The sequence below is a fragment of the Protopterus annectens genome, chromosome 14.part0, assembly GCF_019279795.1.
Source record: "Protopterus annectens isolate FY-2018-M chromosome 14.part0, PAN1.0, whole genome shotgun sequence".
Taxonomy (NCBI): Eukaryota; Metazoa; Chordata; order Ceratodontiformes; family Protopteridae; genus Protopterus; species Protopterus annectens.
The window spans coordinates 1024642001-1024669150 of NC_056748.1; the positions used below are offsets into that span (position 1 = coordinate 1024642001).

The 27150-nt window shown below is 38.2% G+C and overlaps 1 protein-coding gene across 1 annotated transcript in view; it reads right to left on the reverse strand.

The window, feature by feature from the left end:
* The window catches only part of HPSE2 (heparanase 2 (inactive)), a 2291060-nt gene that overhangs the window by 2143373 nt on the left and 120537 nt on the right, over window positions 1–27150 (reverse strand). Inside the window, exon 2 of the mRNA XM_044056830.1 lies at window positions 3888–4036. Coding sequence (XP_043912765.1) covers window positions 3888–4036 — 149 coding nt within the window. The remainder of the gene's footprint in view (window positions 1–3887; window positions 4037–27150) is intronic.

Sequence of the window (27150 nt, forward strand, 5' to 3'; positions counted from 1 at the left end):
ACCCCTAATGGAAACAGCCGAAAGAAGAAAGTAGATTAAGACATTTTATAAGAAGTAATCATTTCTTACACATATAATGAAATGTTGAACTAGATGTTTCCTAGAAAGAAGTATATTTTAAAGTTTTTAAGGTGTCTATATATATATATATATATATATATATATATATATATATATATATATATATATATATATGGATTCACTTTATAATCTCAAAATACTGAAATATCAAATTTCAGTATCTCGAGACTATAAAGCCGAAAACTCACAAAGCCGAAAACCAAAACCGTGAACATTAACAAAACACTACACCACACACATACAAACACAAATACACCTACCTCCCGACACTACAACAAATCAAAACAACACACACAAACACAACAAAACACACACACACACCATTCCTATAAGCAGGGGGTAAGCCCCCCTGCATCCCCAATGTGGGGGTGCTGTGCCACCTACACCCCTGCTACTTATATATACTAACTCCAAGGTTGCACTAAACACCGAAAGACAGAAAACCCACCACCACACATTCTACATCCCCCTTGCACAAACACACATCACATACATACAAATACCACCACTCTCAACACTGACACACTCATACTCTTACCTCCCTACCCTAACCCACACCTAAAACTCCCCAACACACTCACAAACACACAAACCCTCCCCAAAACCCTTAAAAAACATAACACTTACCTAACTCGCCATTAGTACTGTGGGTTAGATATTCTGTAGTTTCACGCAACTGCAAATTCGATAATTTAGTCTCGAGATACTGAAATTCAACATTTCAGTATTTCAAGATTCCAAAGTGTTTCTATATATATATATATATATATATATATATATATATATATATATATATACACACATACACCCACACCCACACACACACACACACACACACACACACACACACACACACACACACACACACACACATATATATATATATATATATATATATATATATATATATAGACCCCTAACCGGGAAAAGCCGAAAGACACAACAACAACATATATATATGTGTATAATGTGTGTGTGTGTGTGTGTGTGTGTGTGTGTGTGTGTGTGTGCATTGTTATTGAAAAAATGATGCCTCCTTTTTATTAATATTTCTCTATTTCCAAAAATGTTTCAAACTCCCACCTCTGCAGGAAAATGAGTGTCAGTATACAAACTCTTTAATGATTTTTGGTAACAGCTGCAAGATATTAACATTTTTATATTTATAATATTTAGATATTAGCAGATATTATACCCCCAAATGACTTGGACATCCTGCAAGAAGATTTGGCTGAGATAAATAACTGGTGCTAAACATGCATTATTGTATCCTCTGGGAAGTTAACTACCCCAGGCAAATACCATACTAACAATATGCCCCTAAGAGTTGACCCAGTTGTTCGGGATTTAGTAACTTATGTGGACAGTGATATAACTTTTCAACAACCTGTGTCCATTATTATAAGAAAGCCATTTTATATCCCACAGCTTATAAACAAAGGAATCGTTTCTAAATCTAGGGATGCCATTGCCTCCCTTTACTCAGCCTTCATTAGGTTAGTGATTGAGTATAATGCCCTCTTTGGCATGTATCTGTTCAAACACATGCAACAACTGGAGCACCCACAGATATATCTTACTTAAAGGACACAAGGCCTAAACAATGTGTCCTGCATAAACCACCTCGATGCCCTGTCACTGTACACAGTATCCTAAAGACTATTAAGAGGTGACCTATGTCTGGCATAAAATATATCCTCCAGCCAAATACTGATAGATTTAGTGCACATCAGCAGGTGAAATGTCATCAGAAATACTTGTTCAAGGGATGTAAACCTCTTCTGCAACATCAAGAGAATGGTTTGGAGTGGCAAGTATATCTCAGAGAGGATACTGCTGCTCTGGAATAGACTCCCCATCAATATAAAACAAAGGTTCTTCCCTGTCTCTTTCCAAGCACAACTTGGATCTATGGTTGGGAAAACAGAAAACTTACCCCAGGAATGCCACCATGCTACCAATGGACAGAGGTAGCTCTTAATATGCTTTATCCTATGCATGGGTCCCCTCAAATTAACTGTGGTATGATCCCAGTTATTCTCATTAGGTGCAAAGGCCAATCTCTAACCAAATGGAATGGGTTAATTCAAGTGCAAAAAGGGAAAGTGGATAGGCTTAAAACAGCATGCAAGTGCAGCTAGCATAGTACTTACCTATGATCTTATATGGGCTCCACTTCTTATCTATACAATGCCATAGAATTTGCATAAAAACAAGTGGTCAACATGAATAATATGTGCTTTCAATGTGGATTTTACAGTTTTGTCACATAAAGACATACTGCATGGAATGCCAGATTACAGGTTCCTTTTAAAAGTTTGTGGAACACAATTGTTATCTTAGAACAGCTAAACTGAAAGTATTAATAAAAGGAGCATATACTAAATTTGAGTTTGGCCAGAGGTTAGAGTGCCTTTACTCCAAGACACAGAGATCTCTAGGTTAGTAGATGTAAAAGCACAGATGTGGGATAGTGCAAAGTCAGTAAATGTGAAGTCTCACTTCCAAAATGCTTTAGTCATATTTTAGGAAGTTTTGCAATTTGCTATACTCCTTTGATGATCATATTTCATTTTGAAATAAATAGAAAATACAGTAGAAATCAAAAAGAGAACTAATAGGCAGCAAGAAATTCAGTTCTGAGCATAATGGCAACCAAAAAACACCAATAATGCAACCAGCGTTTTTATAAAATATTCAAGGAACTTTAGTTTAATGCTTTTATCCATGGAAATAGGAATTCATATGAACTGAAGTAATAAATAGCAGGCTTATTTAACCCACAAAACAACCAATCGTAATGCCTCCAGAAATCACATGACACTATTGTATCCTAAAAAAATTATACTACAGTTAAAATCAAGTCTAACATTCTAGTATTCCATAAACATATTTAATTTCTCATGGCTGAAGGACTCATAATTACAGGTCTTGTACTTCTGAGAAGGAACTTGCAAACTAGGTTCCATTGTTATATCTCAAATCCCAACCTTTTGAAAAACAACTGTTCGATTTTAACTCCAAAAACCTGTACCTCTGCATACTTTGCTCAAGTATGCAAATGCTCTAAACATGAGTACTCGAGAAGAAGATGGCATCATGCAAAAGTGCAGCACCCACAGATGAAAAGCCATTTTGTAACCCCATGAGTTTGGGACTTTACACTTCCACTTTATTATTCTTGTCCTTAGGTCATTATGACTTGAAAAAGCAGTTATCATTTAAAAAACAAACATGATTTGCTGTTTTTCCAAGAATTCATGGTCTCAAAATACACATTCAATAATATACTGGGGTCTGTCATATAGTGCTACAGCACTGTAATACACTGCCAAACAAGAGTAAACAAGGTGTGGAGCAATTATGATCACGCAAACAAAAATATGAACAATCTAGAACTCAGCAGAAAAAGGAAAAAAAACACCAAAAATAAGCTGGATCCCAAATGCACCAGTTTATTTTATAATGTTATTGAAGTTGCTATGGTAATAAACTTATAGCTGCATAGGACAGCTGAAAAAAAGAGAAAACATAGCACTTCAGGATGTTCCACAAAAAAAAAAAAAAAATGCCACAGCAGCTGTCACTCCTGCTGCATTAATAAGAAATTAACTTATCCGATATGTATCAGGAGCAGCCTTCTTTTGGGTTACTCACGCTACATATTAGAAAACAAATGTACATACACACGGCAGGCTTCCCAGTACCTCTGACTCAGTATATGGAAAAAAGTGCATTTGGTTTCTCAATGCACAGCAAATTCATATATATTTGTGCATCTCTGTTTCTTCAGAATTACTTCTTACCATCTTCATAGTTCTTGAGGTAGTAATCTGGACCAGGACGCTTTGTGGGACTCTTCATTTTCTGAAACTGAAGAAAGTCTGTCCTTTTGCCTCCAAACCTCAGATAAGCGGGTGCCAGGCCTCTTGCCAAGGTTACTAATCTTTTAGAACTACATAAAAAAAAAAAAAATAATCAGTCCAAAATCAATTAAAATGCTCAAGCATCCAAGCTAATGTTACTTAGCAAAAAGTTAATGTTTGAAAATTAAACCAGAAACACGCCTACAAATGACATGCAGTTCAAGTCAAATGCAATATCTTCTGCTCAAATTATTTTGACATAATATCCTCAGATGCCCTGTAGTCCTTTATTTTTGTAACTGTATTACTACATATTTTCTAATAACATTTGACCACTCATGTCTTAAAATAATAATATTATTAATTGGACGTACCTGATAGGACCAAAACAAGCTCCTCGAGGAAGAGCAAACCTGTCTGGTGGACAACTGCCACTGTCTGGTGGACAACTGCCACTAACAGGCTTTACAATAACAGGAAGAAATTGCTTTCTAAGAGTAAGAGGGAGTGAGCCCCAAACTGGAAGCACTTCCTCCTCAGCTTAAACAAGCAAATAAGACCCCTTGTGAAGGAGAAAATTCTCCAAAGCTAACTACGAATCCAAATTAGCTTCCTCAACTAAGGACAACCATAAGGTGTTCTTTAGTTACATCTGTAACCTAAAAGGAAAGGCTCAGATTTGTGCTGAAATGGTAGTTAATGATACCACATATACCGAGCCTGTGGACATTGCTAGCCTGTTAGCCAACAGGTGCTGTGAAAACTTCACTCCCCTTTCCCCGCCACACTTAACCCAAGACATCCCTACCACCTGTCCTCTACCTCCATATCTCTAAAGAGCAGGTTGTGAACTCCCTCTCTAAGGTCAAAAACACAGCATCTGTGGGACCTGATAACATACCAGGCTGTGTCCTTTATGGACTCAAACAAGAATTAGCAATGTCATTGGATACTTTTTTCAATCATAGTCTAAACACTGGCTTCATCCCAGCTAAATGGAAAAAGAACACAGTTATCCCCTTGTACAAAGGTGGTGCTTCCACTTACCCTGGGAACTATAGACCTTTCAGCCTGACTAGCTTTATCTGCAAAACCATGGAGAGAATCATCATGGACATTAACAACAAAGACATTTGTAAACTCCAAACACTTGACCCTACTCAATTTGGATTTGTCAAAGGGAGATCTTGCCTGTTAAACCTGGTGGACTTCTTCGAGACAGTCACCAAGGCACTTATCCCTGACTTATGGATCAAACTTTAAGGGTGTTTTATTGATAATGAAGTTACCCAGGTTGGTAGACTTCCCAAAGGTACTATAATGAATTTCTTGGTACTGGCTTTTAAGCCATGGCTTTGGTACCAAGCATTGGTCTGTATTAGACCTTCCTAAAGGGTGTTTTCTTCATGGAGGGATCCAGTAACTGCTCCCAGTTTGCAATAATCTGTGAATTTGGTCAGCCAAAGTCCTTTGATATTGGCTTTAACATCTGAAAAGTAGATGCCAAAGAGGAGTGTGCCCAGCACAGAGCCTTGGGGGGCCTCCAATGGTGACTAGCCTCTTTGTGGAGGTGGACTTACTGATCCTCACCTCTTGGATTTGATCCATGAGCCAGATAGATATCCAGCATGTTGTAAAGGGGTTTATGTCTTGTTCTTTAAGTTTGTTGACAATGCTTGCCTTGTTCTTTAAGTTTGTTGACAATGCCTCATTTGAATATTGTAGCAAATGCTTTAGCCAGATCTAGATAAGCAGCATGGACCATTTCCCCCTCATCCATTACCCCTAGTGGCCTTTTCAAAGAAATCCAAAAGGTTCAGAAAGCATGACATTCCTTTGACAAAGCCAAACTGTGATGGATCCAGTGTCTGGAGGTCTCCTATGTCCTTGCTAATTTCCGTGATAATTCTTTCCATGGCTTTGTAAATAAGCCTAGTATTAGTAGACGAATGGGTCTGTAGTTTCCAGGATCTGTTGATGGTCTTCCCTTATGAAGGGATGACTGTCTCAGTCCTCCATTCTCGTGGCACAAATACGGTTTTAAGACTAGACTCCAGGGGTCCTGATAAGGCTGTGTTCTGGGCTTTAGACAATGCAGCCAGTATATTCTCCCTAGTTATAGCCTGAGGTTATTTCTTGGAGCATGGTTAAGGTAAGGGAGTGGGTAAAGTTGGAACTGAATTTGTCCACTAATAGGTTTGCTATACTGCCAGGCTTGGTGAACTTGGCACTAACTACCAGTTTAGCACATTGCTGTGTGCTGCATTTGATGTTTCTGACATAGCTGAAGAAGGTCTTAGGTTATCTTTCACCTGGGAGATTATCTTAACCTCAAAGTTAGCTTTGATTGACTTCTTAACAGCATAGTAGTTTCCAATTTAGTTTGATGAGAATACCCTTCCTGATGTTTGCCATAATTGTTTTCCTTTTGCTGTATACCCTGTTTAATTTAGGATGTCACCAGGGCAGTTTGTTTCTGGGACTACTTCTGGGCCTATTTCTGGTAGGTACAGCAGCTTTCATGCAGCCAATGATATGGATGCAGAGAGTCTCTGAGTGCAATTCAGCATATGCTGCTGTGTTCTCAAAGTTTGGAGGGGCATTGAATTTGGACAAACCATCAGTTAATAAAAGGTTGTTTACCTTGGAATGGTTCCTGTCACTGATTTTAATGGGGGTTACAGAGTTGATTTTGAGGTCAAAGGAGACAGTTTTATGGATGGACCTTTCAAGGGAGGAAGAGATACTGGGGAGGGTGCAGCATTCTCCAAAATTTGTGAGTAAGAAGTCCAGTATATTGGAGCTACTATTGGGTATATTCACTATTTATTCAAGAGTATTTGTATTGATGAAGTCCGGAAATCTCTGTGCCTGTAGGTTTGAAGCTGTGTAGGATTCTCAAGCAATAATAGAATAAGTTTCCCATAAGTAGGGTGTTAGGTTGGATGGTAAGTGTCTCCAGTTCATCCAAGTATGCATTATGAGCTTCTTGGGACATGGAGGGTGACCTATAGCTGGATAGGCTATGCTACAGTTTTTTTTGTCTGTGATGATGTGCACATGGAAGAAGTCCAGCATGTGACCAACCTTGAGACATGCTTGTTACTGATATGTATTAAAACACCTACACCTTTAACCCTTTTCTGTGGAGCTACTGGTCTAAATGTGCGGAAGGCACTGAAACCTTGCATTGGCAAGACACTTTAAACCATGTCTCAGTAAGTTTGTCAATTTGGCATTACCTACAAAAGGCACTTTGGGGTTGGATAAAGTTTCAAACAGTATTTGAAAGCCTAGGGGGACAGGTACATACCATCTTTAGCAAAGCAATTAACTGTGTCCGCCCAAGCTAACAAATATTGGATCTCCTTAGAATGATACCAAAAAGACAGCCATTTGTTAAAATCAATAATCTTTTGATCATATTGTGGCATCATCCTTGGTGAAGGTAATATGCTGCTCAGTGCTATGCTCATAGCGGCCTGAGACACAGTCTGACAGGTCCATAATGTCTCTCTTCATATAGTCTAGAGAACCATGTCTCAGATCACTTACACCTACATGGACTATGATGGAATCATACTGGTACCTCGGATGAAGTGACTTCAGTTTGTGTGTAATCTGGTGGATCCCAGCTCCAAATAGACAACTAACAGTTACCTTCTCCTTGTCTAGCCTGGTTAGAGGGGAATCAGTATAGCTTACATAGGAGTTCCCTAAGAACTGAGTCCTGGTAAGTGTGTTTGCTTACCTTAGTGTTTGAGGCTCCATCAAATGTGACTATATGTTTGCTGTTGGTGATGTTTTTTCTGAGTGCCTTTGGGCTTGCTGAGGCACAGCTTTGCCATCATGGAGTCTAGGCAAGCTTTGTTGTTTAGGAAGATCGCTTATAAGTGCCTCAGCATACATCAGTCTGTGTGTGTGTGTGTGTGTGTGTGTGTGTGTGTGTGTGTGTGTGTGTGTGTGTGTGTGTGGTTTTAACAACCTGATGTGCACTTGTATGAGAGAGTATCTTCCAGTGTTACTGTGTAAGTACATTTCTCACGTACTGTGTCTGTTTCTTTAAGGATTATGTGGTTGTTGGTAAACATGCGACAACTGCTACATTGTCTCAAGATGCCCCTATTCTCCCAGTTACTGAGAAGTACCTACCTTAACTTTTACTTTAATCTCTACAGTTCCTTAATCCTGCTGTATCAAACTCACTCACCTTCCTATATTACACTAATCTATCTATGTCTGACTGTATTCTGCAACTTAAATCCTATTGAAGTTTCCTTTATTGTACCTCTCCTGCTACTCTCTTTTCTTCTCCACCTCTTTCTACTGTCACTGTTGTATATCTTATATTTCCTGCTTGTGATTTTTGCCTAATATTTCCTTTTATGGACCTTCTACCTATGATTCTTATTACCCTTTTACTATATTGCTTCCTTGTTTCATCTTCAGCCTAACTTCAATTTAGTTTAAATATATAATTCTCTCTCCATGTTATATACCCATCAGTCATAGCTTTTCTAGCCAAGTTCTTCCCTGGTACACTTATTTACTATTTCTGTGACTTTATTTTTATTACAGGTTCATAGGTATGTACTATGCGAACAATCACAGTGGCTTTTTAAGCCTAGCCATACATCCCAAACCTCTGATGAGTTTTGGTACCTGGATAAGTGTGAGCAGGTGCTTGGGAGATGAAAGATTTACAAGCAGGAGCCCAGGAAATTAACCATTTATAGGATGCCTGTATCCATTAGCGACATGGGTGCCAAACCAAGGAAGAATTTTTTGCTCTCCATCCAACTGTCCAAGTTACACTTGAATTGAGATAGGGAGGAAGTCTGCTTCAAATGGATAGGGAACCTGTTCCAGAGAAGGTCCAATTTAAAAACACACAAAGTTTAAGTCTTTAGAATGGGTAATTGTGGTGCTGTTTGTTTTGTGGATATGGAGGAGGCCCATCAAGGTGGGGTCTGACAATGCCTTGTATGTCAGGCATAGATCCCCCCCCCAACAGCCTGTAGGAGACAGAATACAGGGATAGGGCCTTGAGGTGGTCTTCACAGGACATTTTACTTACACCCTGTATTCTTTTAGTGAAGAACCTCTGTGGACATTCCATTTGTTGAATATTTCCCATTAGATACATACCAAAGGGGGCATTGTACTCAATGACAGGTCTGATGAATGCCAAATACAATGGGACAATGACCTTCTTGGACCTAAATGCCATATATTTGTTTATATAAGTTGTTCAACATTAAATGATTTTCTCACTATAGTAGACACGGAATGGTCAAAGGCTAGATTACTGTCTGCATGTCTCGAAGTCCGTGACTACTGGGTCAACTGTTAGAGGTGTGTTGATAATATGAGTTTTGCCATGGGTGGATGACTTGTCAAAGGATACTATTATGTATTTCTTGGCATTTAGTTTTAGATGTGGCTTGACACAAGTTGTCTCTGTCAGCCCCTCTTGGAGAACATTAGTGAAGGTAGATGATTCTGTGACTGCTCCTAATTTTCAATTGTTTGCAAATTTGGCCAGCCAGAGGCTCTTGACATTGGCATTGACTACAGAGAAGTAAATGCCAAATATGAGCAGTCCAAGGACCAGTCCCTGTGGGACTCTGCTTGTGACTGGCCTCTTTGTAGAGGTGGACTCTCCAGTTCTAACTTCCTGGGTCCTGTTCTCAAAGAAGTCTACCATGTTGAGTAGGGATGACCTACCCTTGATGAAACCAAATTGGTTTGGGTCCAGTGTCTGGAGGTTTCCTGTGTCATTACAGATAATTTCCATGATAATTTCTTCATGGCTTTGCATATGATACTAGAGAGACTCATGAATCTGTAGTTTCCAGGGTCTGTAAATGACCCATCTTTGTGCAGAGTGAGGACTGTTGCTGTTCTTCATTCCTTTGACACATAGCCGGTTTGAAGGCTCCATTTAAACAGTGATTCAGGGGGCCTGATAGGTCATGTTTCATGCTATTTAGAAAGCATCTTGAGATATTGTGTGGGCCCAATGATGCAATGTTATTGGTCTTAGAGACAGCATTGTTCCCTAGTGATAGGAAGGGGAGTTATATTTGATGGTATTTCATGAGGGGAGGTTGAGGGGGAGAAAGGTAAAGTTAGACCTGAAATTGTCTTATAGTAGGTTTGCTATGTATTCTAGCTCAATATGGCTGCATTAACAATGAGCTCTGTACACAACTGTGTATTGCCTTTGAGGATGCAGAAGTAACTAAAAAATGTATTGTGGTTGTCCTTAGCCTAAGAGGCCAAATTTACCCCAAATTAGGCTTTGGTAGACTTTGTTTAGTTTGATGAGTGTTTTTATTCCACTGGATGTTACGCCACCTAATATTTGCCATGATTTTCTTCCTTCTGTTATAGAGCCTTTTGATGTGATTCCACCACGGTGATTTGGTAGTTTTGTACTTATTATGGGTGGATACAGATGTCTCTGTGCAGCTATTAACATACTTGTATAGTGTTTAGGTGAAAAGTTCCATGTAGACAGTAGTGTTTTGGGGGTTTATGGGGGCTTGACATTTTGACAGGTTATCGTTTAATAGTAGGAAGTTAGCCTTAGAGTACCTCCTCAACATTCCAGGGCTAGCTGGGGTTCCAATTTTTATTTTTACTTCAAGAAACATTGTTTTTATGGCATTACACTAGAGGGTATTCAGCATTCTCCTATGTTAGTGAAGGCCAGATCCAGTATATTTGCAACGCTGGTTGGCATACTGACAATCTGGTAAAGGGAGTTTGTGTTTACAAAATCCAAGAATCTCTGTGCCTGCATGTTTGATACTGTATATGATTCCCAGTTAATATTGGGGCATTTAAAGTCAGCCATGATTATAGTATTGGGTTTCTATGGTGAGTTTTTCCAGTAAGCTTAAATACATGTTATGGGTTTATTGGTTCATAGGGTGGGACCTATAACTTGCAAGGAAGTGGTATGGGATTTTGTCTATTGTGATTTGAACATGGAGAAGCTTGAGTACATCATCCTGTTGGACCAACCATGAGGTTTACTTATTCTTAATGTAAATTAAGACACCTCCACCTTTAGACAAACTATTACACAGAGACTAAGTCTGTGGAAGTCATTAGAGCCTTGTACTGCTGGTGTGTCTGTGTGGCTTTAAACCATGTCTGAGTGACTGCAGACACGTCAGCATTCTCTAGGGTGAGGAGAACTTGTAGGGGTGGAGTTCTTTCCTTGTCTTGTATCTTACATCATTTAACTTACATCATTTAACCATATTCCTCACCATCTAGACTATATTATACCTTCCAACTACGAAACATATTTCCTTTCCTTATACCTTTCTAAATACCCTTTATATTCCACTGCTTTGCTGCATATTACATTCACGATGGACTATCCTCTGGCAAAGTCCTGATGTTCATTGTAATTTCAAGATCTGTAAATCTGAATCTTGGAATTTTGAAAAAAAAAAATAAATTAAAGGACAACACCAAATGGTGACAATCATGGTATTCCTTTAAAGTTATTTTCTGCAGGAGGGCAAGCCCCCTTGCATCCCCCCATTCTAGGGTGTTAAACCCCCATGCCACCATTAGATATATACTAATTTTGAGACTGCAATACCTCCAAGAAAAGGGAATATTCTGAGACACAGCAATCTGGACTTAATACATTTAACTTCCCCCTTTCACACATTCAGACCATGAGTATCAACATTTTGAACTATTACCCAGTTCCATTCTTACTCTTCGTGTACGTTCTCCTTTCACATATTATCCACAATCATTCACCTGTTTCATTCTACTTATTTTGCACTTGTTGTTTTAAAGAAAGATAACTTCACTCTTTATGGAACTCTGCTCCATACTGCTATACATGTGTGTATATGAAGCAGGTGGAAATCGTTATAAACTTCATGTATTTCTATATATTTCAACTTTAAAGTGTGCAATTTAATTGTATTGCCTTCATGTATTCAAGGTTACTCACTGTAAAAGTATATTCCTTGTTCATGTGTGATCTTATTTATGTGATGATGATTCTTATCAGACCTCCAATGGAAATGGATTTCCCCCAGCAGGAAGTGTCAAGTCTAATTAATTAACTAAAGCATGGTTAATCTTATAAAGTGAAAATGTTCTAGTCTAACAGATTAAATAGTATACTGCCTGAGGAATGGGGTCCATTCTTAACACAGCATTACAAACCTATGAATTTCTAGAAGGATTAAATCCCATGTATCCCTTATTTTAGATTGGCTGCCACATATTAATCCTGAACATTAAATTTATGAAGAACCAGCCTTATTAACATAGAAAGAAGACCTTCCTTCCCAAAACTTAAGCCTGCATCTCAATACTAATCATCCCTATAGACACTGATTACCTCTTATGAAAAGACAATACTTCTGGAGACCAGATGTACATTTTCTAAAAAAATAATTCCTGCTGAAATTTCATAAAGCCCTTCTGAATAGCATGTTATCCTCATACAAAAGTTAACACCTTCACAGGTCATTAAGTATTCAGTATTACTTATCACATTCTTAAAAAGGCCATCTTTCCTCAAACATAGGTATCCATCCTAAAGATAACCCCTTTGCATAGTAAAACGTCAATTAAGTTGATGTGTTTCACCCAGATTTTACTCAATTTTCTGTCCCTAGGGGGAAAAAAAGCAATGGTCAGCAAGCAGGGTTTTGATAGTTTTTACAGACTGCCTCTGTCCATAAGGGACATGGGCACCATCCCAGGAGTGAACTTTCAATTTCCCATCCATTGGTCTAGATAGTGCTTGAAGATGGTCATGAAGGACTCTGCTTCATGTGAACAGGAAGCTTATCCCAGAGGAGGGATAATCTCTGGGACACACATCTGTCTCTCCAGCATGACCTATTCATGTCAGAGGTCAAGTCTGGATCTTTGGAGTGGGTAACCCTTGTGTGTGCAGTTAGTTTTGAAAATATGCAACATTTCCATCAGGGCTGGGTCAGAGACTGCCTTGCAAGTCAGGCACAGATCATCTCTCAGTAATCGGTAGGAAACTGAATACAGTGATAGGACTTTTAATCAGTCTACATATAATATACTGGTTATACCCTATATTTTTTTGGGTATGAAACCTCTGAGAATGCTCCAGCTATTGCAGGTGCCTGGAGACATAGATGCCAAAGGGTTTATCGTACTCGATTATTGGTCAAGTACAGTGGTACTATGACATCCTTAGATCTTGATGCCATGCTGTTACTTATAAGCCTTGCCACTAAGAAGGATTTCCTCACCCATGTGACACATAGTGGTCCAGGATCAGATTACTATCGCTGTAAATACCCATATCTCTTACTACTGGCTCCACTCTTAGGAGGGTGCTATCAATGTTGCAATTTGCAGGGGTGTTTGATTTCCCAAAAGGTATTATTATGCACTTCATCACACTTAGCCTGAGGCCTTGACATTGACACCAATCATTAGTTTGCATCAAATCTTTCTGCAGGATATCAACATCATTTGGGGGAGTCAATGATCACCCCCGACTTGCAGTTACTGGCGAACTTGGTCAGCTAAAGGCTATCCACATTTGCCTTGACATCCGAGAAGTATATCCCAAACAGGAAGGGGCCTAACACTGAGCCCTATGGTACTCCACTAGTGACTTCCCTTTTGCTGGATGTGAATTCCCCCACTCTGATAACATTTGTCCTATCCATGTGTCATTAGGCTATCCATCTGGTGAGATAGAGGTTTATGCCAAATTTTGTGAGTTTATCTTTAGTACCAGACTAGGTTATTCTGTCAAATGCCTTGGCAGGGTCAATGTAGGCAGTATGCACTGTCTTTCCCTCATCCGTGGCCTTGGTGACCTTCACAAAGTTGTCCACCAGATTTTGCATGCAGGATCTTCCTTTAATGAAGCCAAACTGGGTTGGGTCTGGAGCCTGGAGATCTCCTATGGCATTATTTAGGTCCATGATTATACTTTCCATAGCCTAGCACACGAGGCTAGTCATACATATGGATCAGCAGTTCCCTGGGTCATTTGATGCTCCCCCTTGTGTAGATGGCTGAATGTTGCTGCCCTCCACTCCACTGGGACAAAGGCTGTTTGGAGACTGTGGTTAAACAGAGATCTGAATGGGTCTGCTAGGTCATGTTTAAAGCTGTTTAATAAGCACCCTAGGATTCTGCCAGGGCCCATTGATTCCATGTTTCTAGCTTAAGAGAGCACAGTGATGACCTATTCTTTTGTGATAAAAGGCAAAGGAATGGTAGGAGGTGTTCCATGGGGAGTGACTGGAAGTGATGACGGGGTGAAATCTGAGTTGAATTTATCAGCCAGCAGGTTTGCTATTTCTTCTGGCTGAGTATAGGCAGTGCCATCTACAATCAGTTTAGCACATTGCTGAGTGTTTTCCTTAAGATTTTGGACATAGCCAAACATGCCCTGTGGTTATCGTTTGCATGGGAGGCTATTTCAGTCTCATATTTAGCTTTTGAGGACTTAACTAGTTCCCTGATTTGCCTGTTGAGACTAGTGAGGGATTTGTTTTCTCAGCTGTGCACCCTGCCACTTACTTCAACATAAATATCTTCCTTTTTTTGTATAGTCAATTTATGCCAGGGGTCCATCAGGGTGACTTGTTTTTCCAGCTAGACTGGGTTTAGATTGGTCAGGTACTGCTATTTCTATGCAGTTGTTTATGTGGTTGTACAGGGCATTTGTGTATTCTTCTGCGTAGGCCTTCATGTTTTTGGGGTTAGGGGGAGCTTTAAAATTACCTATGCTATCACTTAATAGAATATAATTTCCTTGGAAAAATTCTATAGGATTTTAGGGTTTGATGGACGTTCTGCCATGACATTTATTTTAGAGGAGATTGATTTAAGTTCTGATCTTACCAATGAGGACATTACACTGGGGTGGGGTGAAATGCTTCCTCATATTTATTAGTATTGTGACAAGGATATTGAAGCCCCTAGTAGGAGTGTAGACCAGCTGTTCCAGAGAATTTGCATTGACAAAGTTCAGGAAACTCTGAGAATGCATGTTAATGGTCATGCAAGTTTCTCAGGTAATGGAGGGGTTGTTAAAATCGCCCATGAGTAGTGTGTTGGACTGAATGATAAGTGATTCTAGTAACTTCAGGTATGCAGAGCGATTTTCCTGGTTCAGGGTTGAGGACCTGTAGCTAATGAGGATTTCATGAAAGATTTTGACTATGGTCAGCTGGACATGGAGTAGCTCAAGCGAGCCACCATGCTCGACCAATTCTAAGGTGTGGTTGTTTTTATGAGAATGGAAACAGCTCCTCCTTTTTGTTTTTTTCCTTTTCAGTGGGTGGTCTGAATGTGTGATAGGCATTGTAGCTTTGTACTGCGGAGGTAATTTCCTCAGCCTTGAACCATGTCTCTGTAAGTGCACAGACATCAGCATTCTCCAAGATGAGAAGAGCTTCTAGAGAGTGCATCTTCTTGTTAAGACTCCTAGCACTGAGCAGTAATACCTTCAGCTTGGCATTAGAAGAATTTGTTACATTGGTAGGTCTTTTGGTTTGGTGCTGCCTAAAAAGGCACTATAGGGGTGGCTAATGCCTTGTCCGGTATTTGAAAGCCTAGTAGAAGCAGGTGCAAACCTTCAATGACAAAGCAGTATAGCATGTTGATTGTATTGTCCCAGGCTGACAAATACTGAATCCCCCTTTGAATGATACCACTAGCTAAGCCAATCATTGAAGTTAATAATTTTCTGTTTGCATTGTGATATCATTCTTGGTGAGGGTAGAATGCTACTCTATGCGAGGTTCATACAAGCCTGTGATACGTACTCAGAGAGGCCCATCATGTCTCTCTTCATATAGTTCAGGAAAGTATGTCTCAGGTCATTCACACCCACATGGACTACAACTGAGACACTTGTGGCTGAATGACCTGAGAGCATGCATGATCTGGTGAATCCTGGCCCCTGACAGGCAGCTGACTGTAACTCTCTCTTTATCTAGCCTGCTGAGGGGAGTGACCATGTGTCTCACAATGGAGTCTACTATGACCAAGATCTTTGAATGTGTGGTGTTTTTCCTTAGGCGCTTACCCGTGGAGACACTATGATATATATTTATGTGTAGTGGTTGGTGTTGACTTGGTTTTGTTTGCATGTGATTTCTGAGGGCAGTATATGGGATGCCACTGAGGCTTTGGTAAGTTAATTGTGAGTACCTCTGCATATGTGGGTTGATGTGTCAAGACCTTATTTAATGAAGGAAATGATGTGCATGTGCTGGCATGTTTGTCACTTGATTTGTAAGTATGTGAGAATTGTGCCTCAAGTTTCATAGTGTAACTACATATGTCACATATTGTGCTTCTTTTTTGCAGGATTAAGTGGTTAACAATATACATGACACAATTGCTACACTGCTTCAGGGTGCCAATGTCCTCCAGGATGGCTACAGTGATAGCAGGAAAGTGCCCATCCATGGTTTCAGATTTTTTACTATGGACTGAACCAGGGAGAAGATTTGGGAGATTTAACCAGATTACGATGATAGCACATGGATGAAGAATGGGTGCTATACTCACTGAGTACCATAGTGATCCAACAAGGCGATGCTGCTCTGTGTACAACTCAAATGCTCTTAGAGCAGCAGGGAGACTGAGGAAGGCTGCAGAGATAGTTATTCTAAGGGAAAATTTAACTTGATGCTGTTTGCATCTATACAGGGCACTACTAACTGCCACTGCGCAGAGAGCAGCCTAGCAAAAACACTGGGCTTATATAGAATCAGAAAAATGGGTTTTCCAACAGCAAGGCCTACAGACCAATCAGGAAAACACACAATAAGTTTTCAGCCAGCAGCCCCCAACTCAGATAGGTATGCTACAGCACACTTCTGCCACAAGAGTGCGGTAAGGAAATCCTCAATGTAAAAATGCTGGTTTTAAAACTCAAGCACAGGGAAACCACAATTAAGATACTACTGGCCTGTAAAAGTAGCTTTCACAATGTAATTAAGTCCTACAGCAGAAGTGGAAACAGTTTAGCTTTGAAATTCTACTAAAGTGTGAGAAATGTAACAAAACATGATTCTTATGAAATACAGTAAAAATAATCAGAAGTGCAAAATACTTGTATCATTCTTTTAGCAGCAGATGGCTTTAGATGCAACAGATTCTCTGCAACTCTCGGGTGAAGTAGCCAAATCAAGAGCAAATCTGAGGAATTGAGCACAAACCCACACAAATACTTGATAAATATGCAAAAGCAACATTTAGAACAGGAAAGCTGCAGCATTACAAATATTATCCTGGGACATTAATGTGAGATCCATGAACTTGTACAGGATGGCATGTACAAATATTTGGGAAGAGATGAGGGGTTAGAAATACAGCATGAACAGATGTGAACAAAGCTTAGTAACAAATATTTCATCAGACTAAACTTAATATTAAAAACTGCATTGACATCTAGAAATAAAGATCAAGCTATGAATCAATTTACTGTTCCTGTTCTGACAGCTTTGGTGTGATTAACTAGGCCCCAAATATCACTGAATCAGTTAGACAAAAAAAAATGCTTCATGGTTATCAAATGATATACAAATAGCAGTCCATACCAACATTATATATCTGTTGGCCTCCTCAAAACTGACATGTATAGATCAATAATCATGGGGCAGCAGCCACATGTGTTGACCTCAACAGATCCAAACATAGGGAAAGTACTAATGTATGAAGAGAAGTTGATTAAACTGATATCTTTGCTTAGTTTAGCAGAAGCATTTCAGAAATGAGTGATAATGGAAATCCAACCAGAAGGAGACAAATTCAAACAACTGAAATTGCCAAAAAGCAAAGAAAAGAAAGATTACAAAGAAAAGGCAAGAAAACTGAAAAGCCAACAAACACAGTGGCAAGCATAGATAATCTCTACAACAACCAAGTGGTAATCAGGATTTGATGCAAAAATGATTAAGAAGAAATGAATTTAAACCAAAAGATGAAAGGCTACTAGTGGCAGACCAAGATAGTGGACTATGTACACAGTTTACAAAGTCTATAGAAAAGGCAGGAAAAGTAGACAAATGCAGGTTCTGTAAAACAGCACTGGAAACAGTTGCATATTTTGTTGCTGGCTGAGAAAAACTCATGACTGAGGGTCTTTATACTGAAAAGCACAATAATGTAGCATGAAAGTTTTCCTGTTGATTGTGGAAACACTAGAACATGAAAGTGGCCGAGAACCATTGGAAACATGAATTACAAACATGCCTCTCAACTGCACAGATTTTTTTGTACAATGTCTAGATTTTTGCCTCATATTTTTGATCTGCTCCTCACAAAATGTGTGGTTTTCTGGCAAATCATTGATGATTGAAGTCATTGTATAATACACATTCACAAATCCTGTTATTCTAGCAACTTTCTAAGTTTAGAAGAGCAATTTTTTAAATCTGTCCCTATTTTTGGGTCTTTCTCCCACCATTATTTTTGGCTTTATCCTGATTTCCTGCATTAAGAGGTTGAGAGGTATGACTACAAAGCATTACTAAAAATAAATGTTCTGCACACATGGGGTCATCCAGGGGCAACAGATAAAAAATAGAAGCAAGAAAACCAGACATTGTAGTCAAAGGAAAAAGACAAAAATATCAATCATTGAAATACCTACACCCAGCAATTATAGTATCCTATGTACTGAGAGAGACAGTCATAAAATATTAGGATTGGCAAGCAAAATCTACAACAAAGAGGGATGATGACACCCAGACAGCTTCAACAGCAGTAGGAACAAAAGGAACAAAAATAATTTTAAAGTGTACTTGACTACTTTACCAGTGCATGTAACTCTGTATAAACTGCAGTAGGAAGCAATCCTGAGGACATTGTGGGTGCCAAGAGACTGAAGAAAAACAAATTTCATAAACTTTAATCATATCCTGACTCATGAATGTGGCCGATTTCTGTCACGGTATTAGAAACCCAAAACATTTAGAAAAATTAAAATGGTCCCTAGCATTACTGTCAATGAATCATCATAAGGACAGAAAAGTCAAGTACTAAGCAATATTTTTCCACACATTAAACCTTATTCCTCTTACTGAAATGTGACTATCAGATCTGCAGAGTTTCCTTTCAGTGGGTCAACAAGCCTTGCTAAAAAGGGTCTCACCCTTTACTACACTGTCAGTACTTTTACCATTTATGTGTACTTAATTTGTGACCCAGCATGATCCAACCTGAAACTGCACATTAACTTTCCCACATGTCCAAAACCTAATAAAGTTCACTTTATGAAGTAACTATACCCCTATCTCCCTTTTACTAACCCAACTTGTCTCTACCTTTCTTACCCATGTGAAGGTCTCCTATAGTTTACATATGCAAAGCATTTTCTAAACAAACTCCTCATATGCTCTTGTATTTCACACTTACTAAAAATGTCTGCTTCATGCTAGAGTTGATTAGTGGCCTTCTTAACTAATGATGGGGGAAGGATGAATAATGAGGTAATGCTTGCAAGCCTCTTTCTGCGTAGAAGCACGATGTGGACATGCTAAGGTAATATAGCACAGTGGAGATACTGCAGCTATGATGATGATGCCATAGTAGATGGCCAAGTGCTGAGAGGTGTCACTGCTTATGCTGGAAGCTCCATCATGGTGACACCACAGATAATCCTAAACTCAGAAGAAAACTGGGTGAGTACCTAGCAGCGAAAGGTCAGCTTCTTTGATAAGGGAGAACAAAAAATGTAAATGGCCTATCATACTAACTTTATCACTTCTTATTTCTGCTCTCATATACTTCTTCCCATGGCCATTTTGTCTCCTAAGCAGTGTTGAAACTAAATGTGGCAGCCATTCAGTATTTGATACTGCATATCAGTATATTAGTTTGGTGGTCTACTCTTTGAATTGCTTGCACCGAGTTGTTTTCAGGTCAATATTTCTTACTCTTCTGATGTATAGTGTTTATGCACTACACAATCTTCAGATTATGTACTATGTTGTGTTCTTTATTTATACACTATTAATATACATCTATTTTTGCTGTCGTATTTTCTGGATTATAGCTGGAAATGATCCACATAAATCAGCCTTCTAACCCCATTATGCGACAAATATTTTAAATAAGAAACATTTCTGTTTGTCAATGCCATTATATTAATACATTTTGTACCATTAAACTATTAGCTTTTAATAATAACTAATGTCAATAATGTTACTGTGAGATGCTCCATTACGGCCACATTATTCTACATTTTAAAAAACATCCTTGCTATATCTTTGTAATGCATGCCATCAAGAGCAAACTATCACAGTTGTGAACAAAAGAGCAATTTTATTAAAGCAGGGTTGCACCTTGTTCCTTGTTTGGGAATGAAGTTGCACCTCAAGGTGTAATAATCATAACTGTCCAAGTTCAAGCAACCTAACAAATGCAAATGTTCAAATCATGCAGTAAAAATAACAAATGTAGATGAACTGCAGTACCCATACTGAACCATGGTAAATCGGTAGTGAAAAGGTAAGGAGTCCTAATAAAATCAGCAGGCATGGAAAATCAAATAGATCTTGGCAGAAATATGTGAAATGTTATTAAAATACATGCTGCCATCCTGAAGGTTGAGCAACATATTTGAAAGATAAGTAACCCTAATGAGAAACAGTTGCCCACAGCTGAAGAATGCTGTTCTAAAGTACAAATATTTTCTAATGTGAAACACTTTTACATAGATACATACCATCAAAAAACATCATGAAGCTTTCATGAAACAAGAATGCAAATGTAAGGAAAGTGTATTTGCTGCTCTTTGAGATCTGAAGGTAAAGTCAGTCATTATTAGAAGAAGTACTAATTACAGGACAAAGCGTCTTATTTAAAAAGCAGTATGATAAATAAATGCTTTCAAAGTGAAAACATCATAGTCAAAAGCTTTATAATAAACAATGTACACTTACTGAACCCACATCATCATTACTAAACCACAAAGAAACAACTTCACAGCAAATTGCTTAATATGAGATTAATGAGTGCTATGGTAAAACATAAAAGGAATATATTCTTAAGGCAAAATTCATGCTGAAAGCTAAAGATGTTTTAATGAATTTTCTGCTTCTGCAACTTAAATATTGTAACAAAAAGACCATTCTTATTAATGGGGGAATATTTTCATTTTTTATTAAGGGGGGTGTCCTGCTGACATTTCAAGGGCTGTAGCTGTGATCTTCAGAACATCAAGAGAAAATATGCAACTAGAGAAATCATTTCCAAGTCTGCAAAACCTCAGAGCATTCCTCATACTTCAGAGTACAGTGATCTCAGAGGTAGTCTACAAGTAGTAGAAGTGAGGGAGTACAGGCTGCAATACTGGGGGGTGCAGGATGCAAAGTGTCCCCCAGCAAAAATGATTATTGAATTATGACAATCTTTGAACTTTGATGTCTTTAAATGCCATTTCAATTTCAACTTGCATTGCTGTCAGACTTGCATTTTAAGGGTTGCATGCTTCAAGCAGAGAAGCATGTCTTGATAATGGGTGCAAAAGGCTTAGTGAATTGTGAATGCCCTTGCTAAATGTCAGTTCTTCATAATCACAAATTAGCACTACAATGGTAAGGAGCCATATTATAGAAATGTATTATAGCTGCACTATAGTGAGTATTCAGCTTTCTGTTTTCAGGCTGGTGACCCACATTCTCAATTGATCTGGGTTCAGAAAAAGATTAGGACAGCCAGAGACCCAAACTGAAAGTGAAAAACTATTTTTCAGACTGTTCTGTCCTGAAAGCAGTAAAGCTCTGCAAGCCACAAAATTACTAACAGTCAGTGGGGACACTTGTGACTCAGCAATCAAGTCCTGATGGCAGTGGCACCCTGCAAACGCTATGTGAATTAGTGACATTGGTCTCTTGTGGAGGTGTGGGGAATGACACTGGAGAAATGAGAGGATTGTTCTGACAGCTGTTTATGCTCTTCCTGACTGCTGTTCACACGACACATAAAATTAGTAGAGAAAATGTGAAAAAACTGAGTGAAAAGTCATGAGCTTGTAAAAACATGTTAACTGAAATTCTAGAATGGAATACATTACTGAATGACAAGAAATCTAGCCAAATGTTTGCAATGCTTACAGAAAACATGTTCTCTTCATGTACAGTGAGCAAATTAGTGAAAACTAAAATTTCTACTGAAAATGGGGTCCTTAAAATTAATGCATCTATATAAGAAAGCTGTTGATGTAAAGTGAACATCTTTTTACTAAATGTGTATTTTAAAGAATGCAGCTGTACTTCTGTATTAAAATATCATCACATCTACTCAAAGGTCAATAAATGTCAAGCCTCTTTATTATAATGTGATAACTTTTATTTCAATGTTAATTTTACTAATGAGCTGCACAAACATAACATAGTATATATTTTTTTTTATTCTTCTACTAACATATTTATCACCAGGAAAATATGGTAAACAGTAAGCTAACTTTGCCAGTCATAACTATGGACAGTGGTACTCTCCCAAGATGTACAAACTGCTTCTAATTAGTATACAGTTGTATGGGTTATAAATACACACATCTGGCTCTAAATACTGTTGGGAGGGGTGACTGGCCTTAAGAAAACATGGTAATTATGCATTGTTAGCACAGCAAAAAGATAAAACTTGCCACAGATCCACCTAAAATTTATACTGTGCATATGCATTGCAGAGCTATAGTCAATGGTTTTGCAGGATCTTGCTCACCTTGCTGTGACACAATCCAGAGCCTTCCAATGTTATCTTAGTAACTGTAAATGCACACACAAACATACACTCATGGAGATGCACAACAAGTATGCACATACAAACATACACTCGTGGAGATGCACAACAAGCATACACACACACACATACACTCGTGGAGATGCACAATATCAAGTAAGACTTATTTAATAACTCCCATCTAATACCAATACCCCCTCCCTGCATTTACAGTAACACTGACAACAGCCAGACTTCTCTGGCACACCTAGAATAGAATTACTGTTTATTCATAAAATAAAGCAATCATTAAATATCTGTAGAATAGCAAGATCATGAGCAGTAGCTCTATGAAAGGTCAAAGCCAACAGATGAGTTTATACCTGTTCAAAATATGTATACTTGAGCTAATAAGCCATCAGCCACATGCATTTAAAACTAAGCAACAGAATTCTTTACTTGAAACAAAAAAATAACATTGCACTTTGTTAAGTTGCTGGTTTCCACAGTCATATGCTTCTTGGGATGAGGGGTGTCCAAAGGTAATACTTTCTCTTTACCTGAACTACCCTTTCAAGAAGAAGAAGAAATGTTTAGGCACTGCAAATGTGTGTATGTGATGACCCACCAGTAATCAAGGAGCCTCAGTCTTAACCACTGGCACCAGTGGGAAACATATTTTGGGAGGATGACAAGGTACACACACTGTATTTCCAGTTGCAGCTCACTGCATCAAGTGCAATTTCCCTTAAGAGCACACAGAGACCATAGTCAGTCCAGGCTGGTTTCTCCCTCTTTCTCCAGATCCCCAATAAGACTCCCCACTGGCACAGCTATAGAGTTCAGATCTCAGCTGAGTGGCCAAGGCAAGACCTCCAGCACACTCTCTGTCCATCCAGTGCTTCATGTCCCTGTCCAAGTAGCTGATGCATACACTCTTTGAGGTTTAATTTACACACACACACACACACACACACACACACACACACACACACACACACACACACACACACACACACACACACACACACAACTGGGAATGGCTGGCACAGGTTTACTAGCTTTTGCCCAGACTATAAGGTAGTTATCACTGCCAACAGACAACTCCTTATCAGCTACTTTAAGGCCCTTATCAAAGGGTGTCCAGTCTTACTGTGTAATGTTACTATTAATACAAATGGTAGTTCTACCAAATGCAAGGCTTATTAGGATTGGCCTAAATAATAAATAATAAAAAGCAAGACAATACTAAATGTATATTTACAGTGACATCAGAGTTCAAAATCACAGGAAGTATTTAAAACAACATTGCAGGACAGTCTGAAATAAAGAAAAATATCTAAACTAAGCTTCACTATATTCCTGACTATATCCAAGAGAATTACACTGTTCCCTAGAAACTTACAGAGCAATGCAGATGTGGTGACTGGATCTTCTAGTTGTTGTCATGTCAAAGACAGAATACAGAATACTGTCTATCTCTCTCTCTCTCAGAGACTTCTCAAATGAATATATTACTGCTGGGATAGCTTGCAGAATGACATCATTTCTTGCCATCTGACTCTATCCCAGGTGAAACCCCCACTGCTGGAAGCTAGCAGTATTTAGCATCTACCTGTGAGAATACATAGACCTCAAATTTTTGGAAGATGCTGGAAGGCATAAAACAATTGCATTCCCTCACATTTCAAAACTAGCAATTATTTCACCTTAGGGACAATACAGAAAGCCCCCTAGTTTAGGCATTGTGTCTCCTTGCTGCATAAAACTGAAATATATATTTTATTGTGTAGCCCTAAAGTAATTTAATTTCAGCTATTTTTCTAAAATTTACTGGACTGAGGTTAACCTCCTGTATCCCAGTTTCCACTGTTAAAATATATACATGTAAACAGTTACAATAGTGCATGTACATTTCTGTTCTTTTCCAGTAGGGTACACTGTGGTTACATTTCAAACAGCGCTTTGCAAATACCTTCAGGCAGTTTGATATACACATGACATACAGTTCTAATATATTTGTAACACAAGCATCTTATATGAATCACGTTAATATTCACAAATGACATATCATTATTTACAAAATTCCAGATATCTGGGCCTGCAGTATCCCCCTTTGTCAGAGTGTGCATATTTGATAAGCTAGCTTAACTCTTTAACAGCTCTTCTGCATTTTGAAAGAAAAAATAATTGAAGAATTTACAAAGATCACATTTTACTTGTTGAAAGATTGACCAATTAAATAAATGAACAGTTGAAAGTGATAATTCAAAAAAAAATACATAAAATATTGTAAAACCATAACAGAAAAGTAGAAAATATATCAAAATTATCTCTCTTACATTTCATAATTTATTAAATAAGTAATGCTTATAAACTCTAAATGTCCACGGAATCAAAAGAGCTAAAATGTTATGATCACTGCGAAAAATACATTAAACACTGTTGCTAAAACTGAAATACTACATTTTGAAAAATAGACAGATGCCATTAAGGGTTTTTTTACATTCACAATTTTGCTGCCCTTAAAACAGGAATGAGAGAGATGTTTTCTACTATTATCATGGTGCCCACAGTTCTGTCATATTTACATGTGTGTGTGTGTGTGTGTGTGTGTGTGTGTGTGTGTGTGTGTGTGTATGTATATATATATATATATATATATATATATATATATATATATATATATATAGAGAGAGATACACACACATACATATAGATATTAGATAGTTTACAAGCAAAAAAACAATACACACCCACTGAAAAAACCTTGAAAATTAGCATTAATTTGATAATGAATTCCTTATATAATCATATGCTCAGTGGCTTCATAAGAATGGCAAACCAGTTTCACCAAAAGGCATCACTCACTGGTGTTTTATACATACAAAACATTCTAAAGTAGTTGAGAAAAGAGAAATGCCAACAGCAATGGAATTGGTACTGACATGGGAAATGGAACCATACCGGTGCTGAACTTCTAAAGGGAACAGCGACATAGGGGATTTGATCTCAATGAATTTAAACCTAGTACACTTTATAGTCAACCAAGAGTGAGGTAATAATGGTAGCATACATTTCCTTTTTATAACAAAATACCTCACATGCCCTTAATATGTATAGGTGTGTGCGTGTGTGTGTGCGCACACGCGTGTGTGTGTAATTTTATACTATATATATATATATATATATATATATATATATATATATAAAATGAGAGAGAGAGTGGAAAAATAAGAACGAATATAACATAGGGTATATGGCCACCAGCTACATAACTGATAGCAGCTGGCATTATATTACAGACAGCATGTCTGCCACATGACACTGACTGTATGATGGCTTTAGAAATATGAACAAGCTCATTAGTTGCACTTTGCTCTGAAATGCACAGTAAAAAAAAAAAACGCTGCTGAACAACATATTAACTTAATGCCTTTTACACATTTAGGTAGCATGCAATATGTTGTTCTGGGGTATGGATGATGCATTTTTATCTGCTCCAGTGTTATTTCCTCCTTACTACAAACACACTGCCTGTTTACCTTCATCCAGTCCTGTTATTCTGAAATGTCAGACCCTATGTTCCATTGTTTTTGGATATCACTGTAGGTCATCTGTACACATATGAACATGAATCTGTAAGAAATGATTTATGGAAGTAAACATTTCTTAGTGGTCCATTCACATGTTTGATAAAACCACATCCATATAAACTAAAGCACAATCTTAACATCACATTTCATTGATTTTAGAGATTTCCTAAAGTTCTGCCTATCATAAATCAAAGAAAAACAGTCTGAATTATGCGTGAATTTTTTTTTGAAGTGTGCCTTGTATTAAATGATTGATTAAAGATTGATATAAATTGACTGTGTAAATGGTGTTTAGTATCCCTGGAAGGCAACAGCCGAGGTACCAGGAGGCACCATTAAAGGAATTTTTGCAGTCATCTCATTGGCTACGTTCTTTTGTTGTTTTCACTTTGTTTTTCCTTTATATTTAGTAATTTTAAGATATTTGTGGAGCATCATTGAGTTTATGATGTCCAGTTCACAGTCGGAGAATGTCCCACTTGTTTTCACTGATTTATGGAAGGAGAGGGATGAGAAATTTGATGCTTGTGATCCATGGTCCTTGGGTAATGTTAGCAGTCATGAAAGTGAATTTGAGAGACTTTTAGTAAAAGAGGTTAATCTCTTTTATGGTACCAGGCTCTTGGAAAAAAATATTAGCAACAACATGACTCCATGGGGCGTTAGAGTCTATTGTTTACCTGCTTTTGACTTTACGGAGGAGGCGAGTGACTTATTCGAGGAGTGGAAAACTGTATTTTTAACTTGTACACTTGGCTGGCTTAAATACTGGTAAGGCAGAATCAGAGGTTGCGAGAGAAGGTACAAATGGAGATTTTGCACCTTCAGGTAGTGCTTACAGCTGCAACCTCTGAATTTTTGTTTGCCAATAA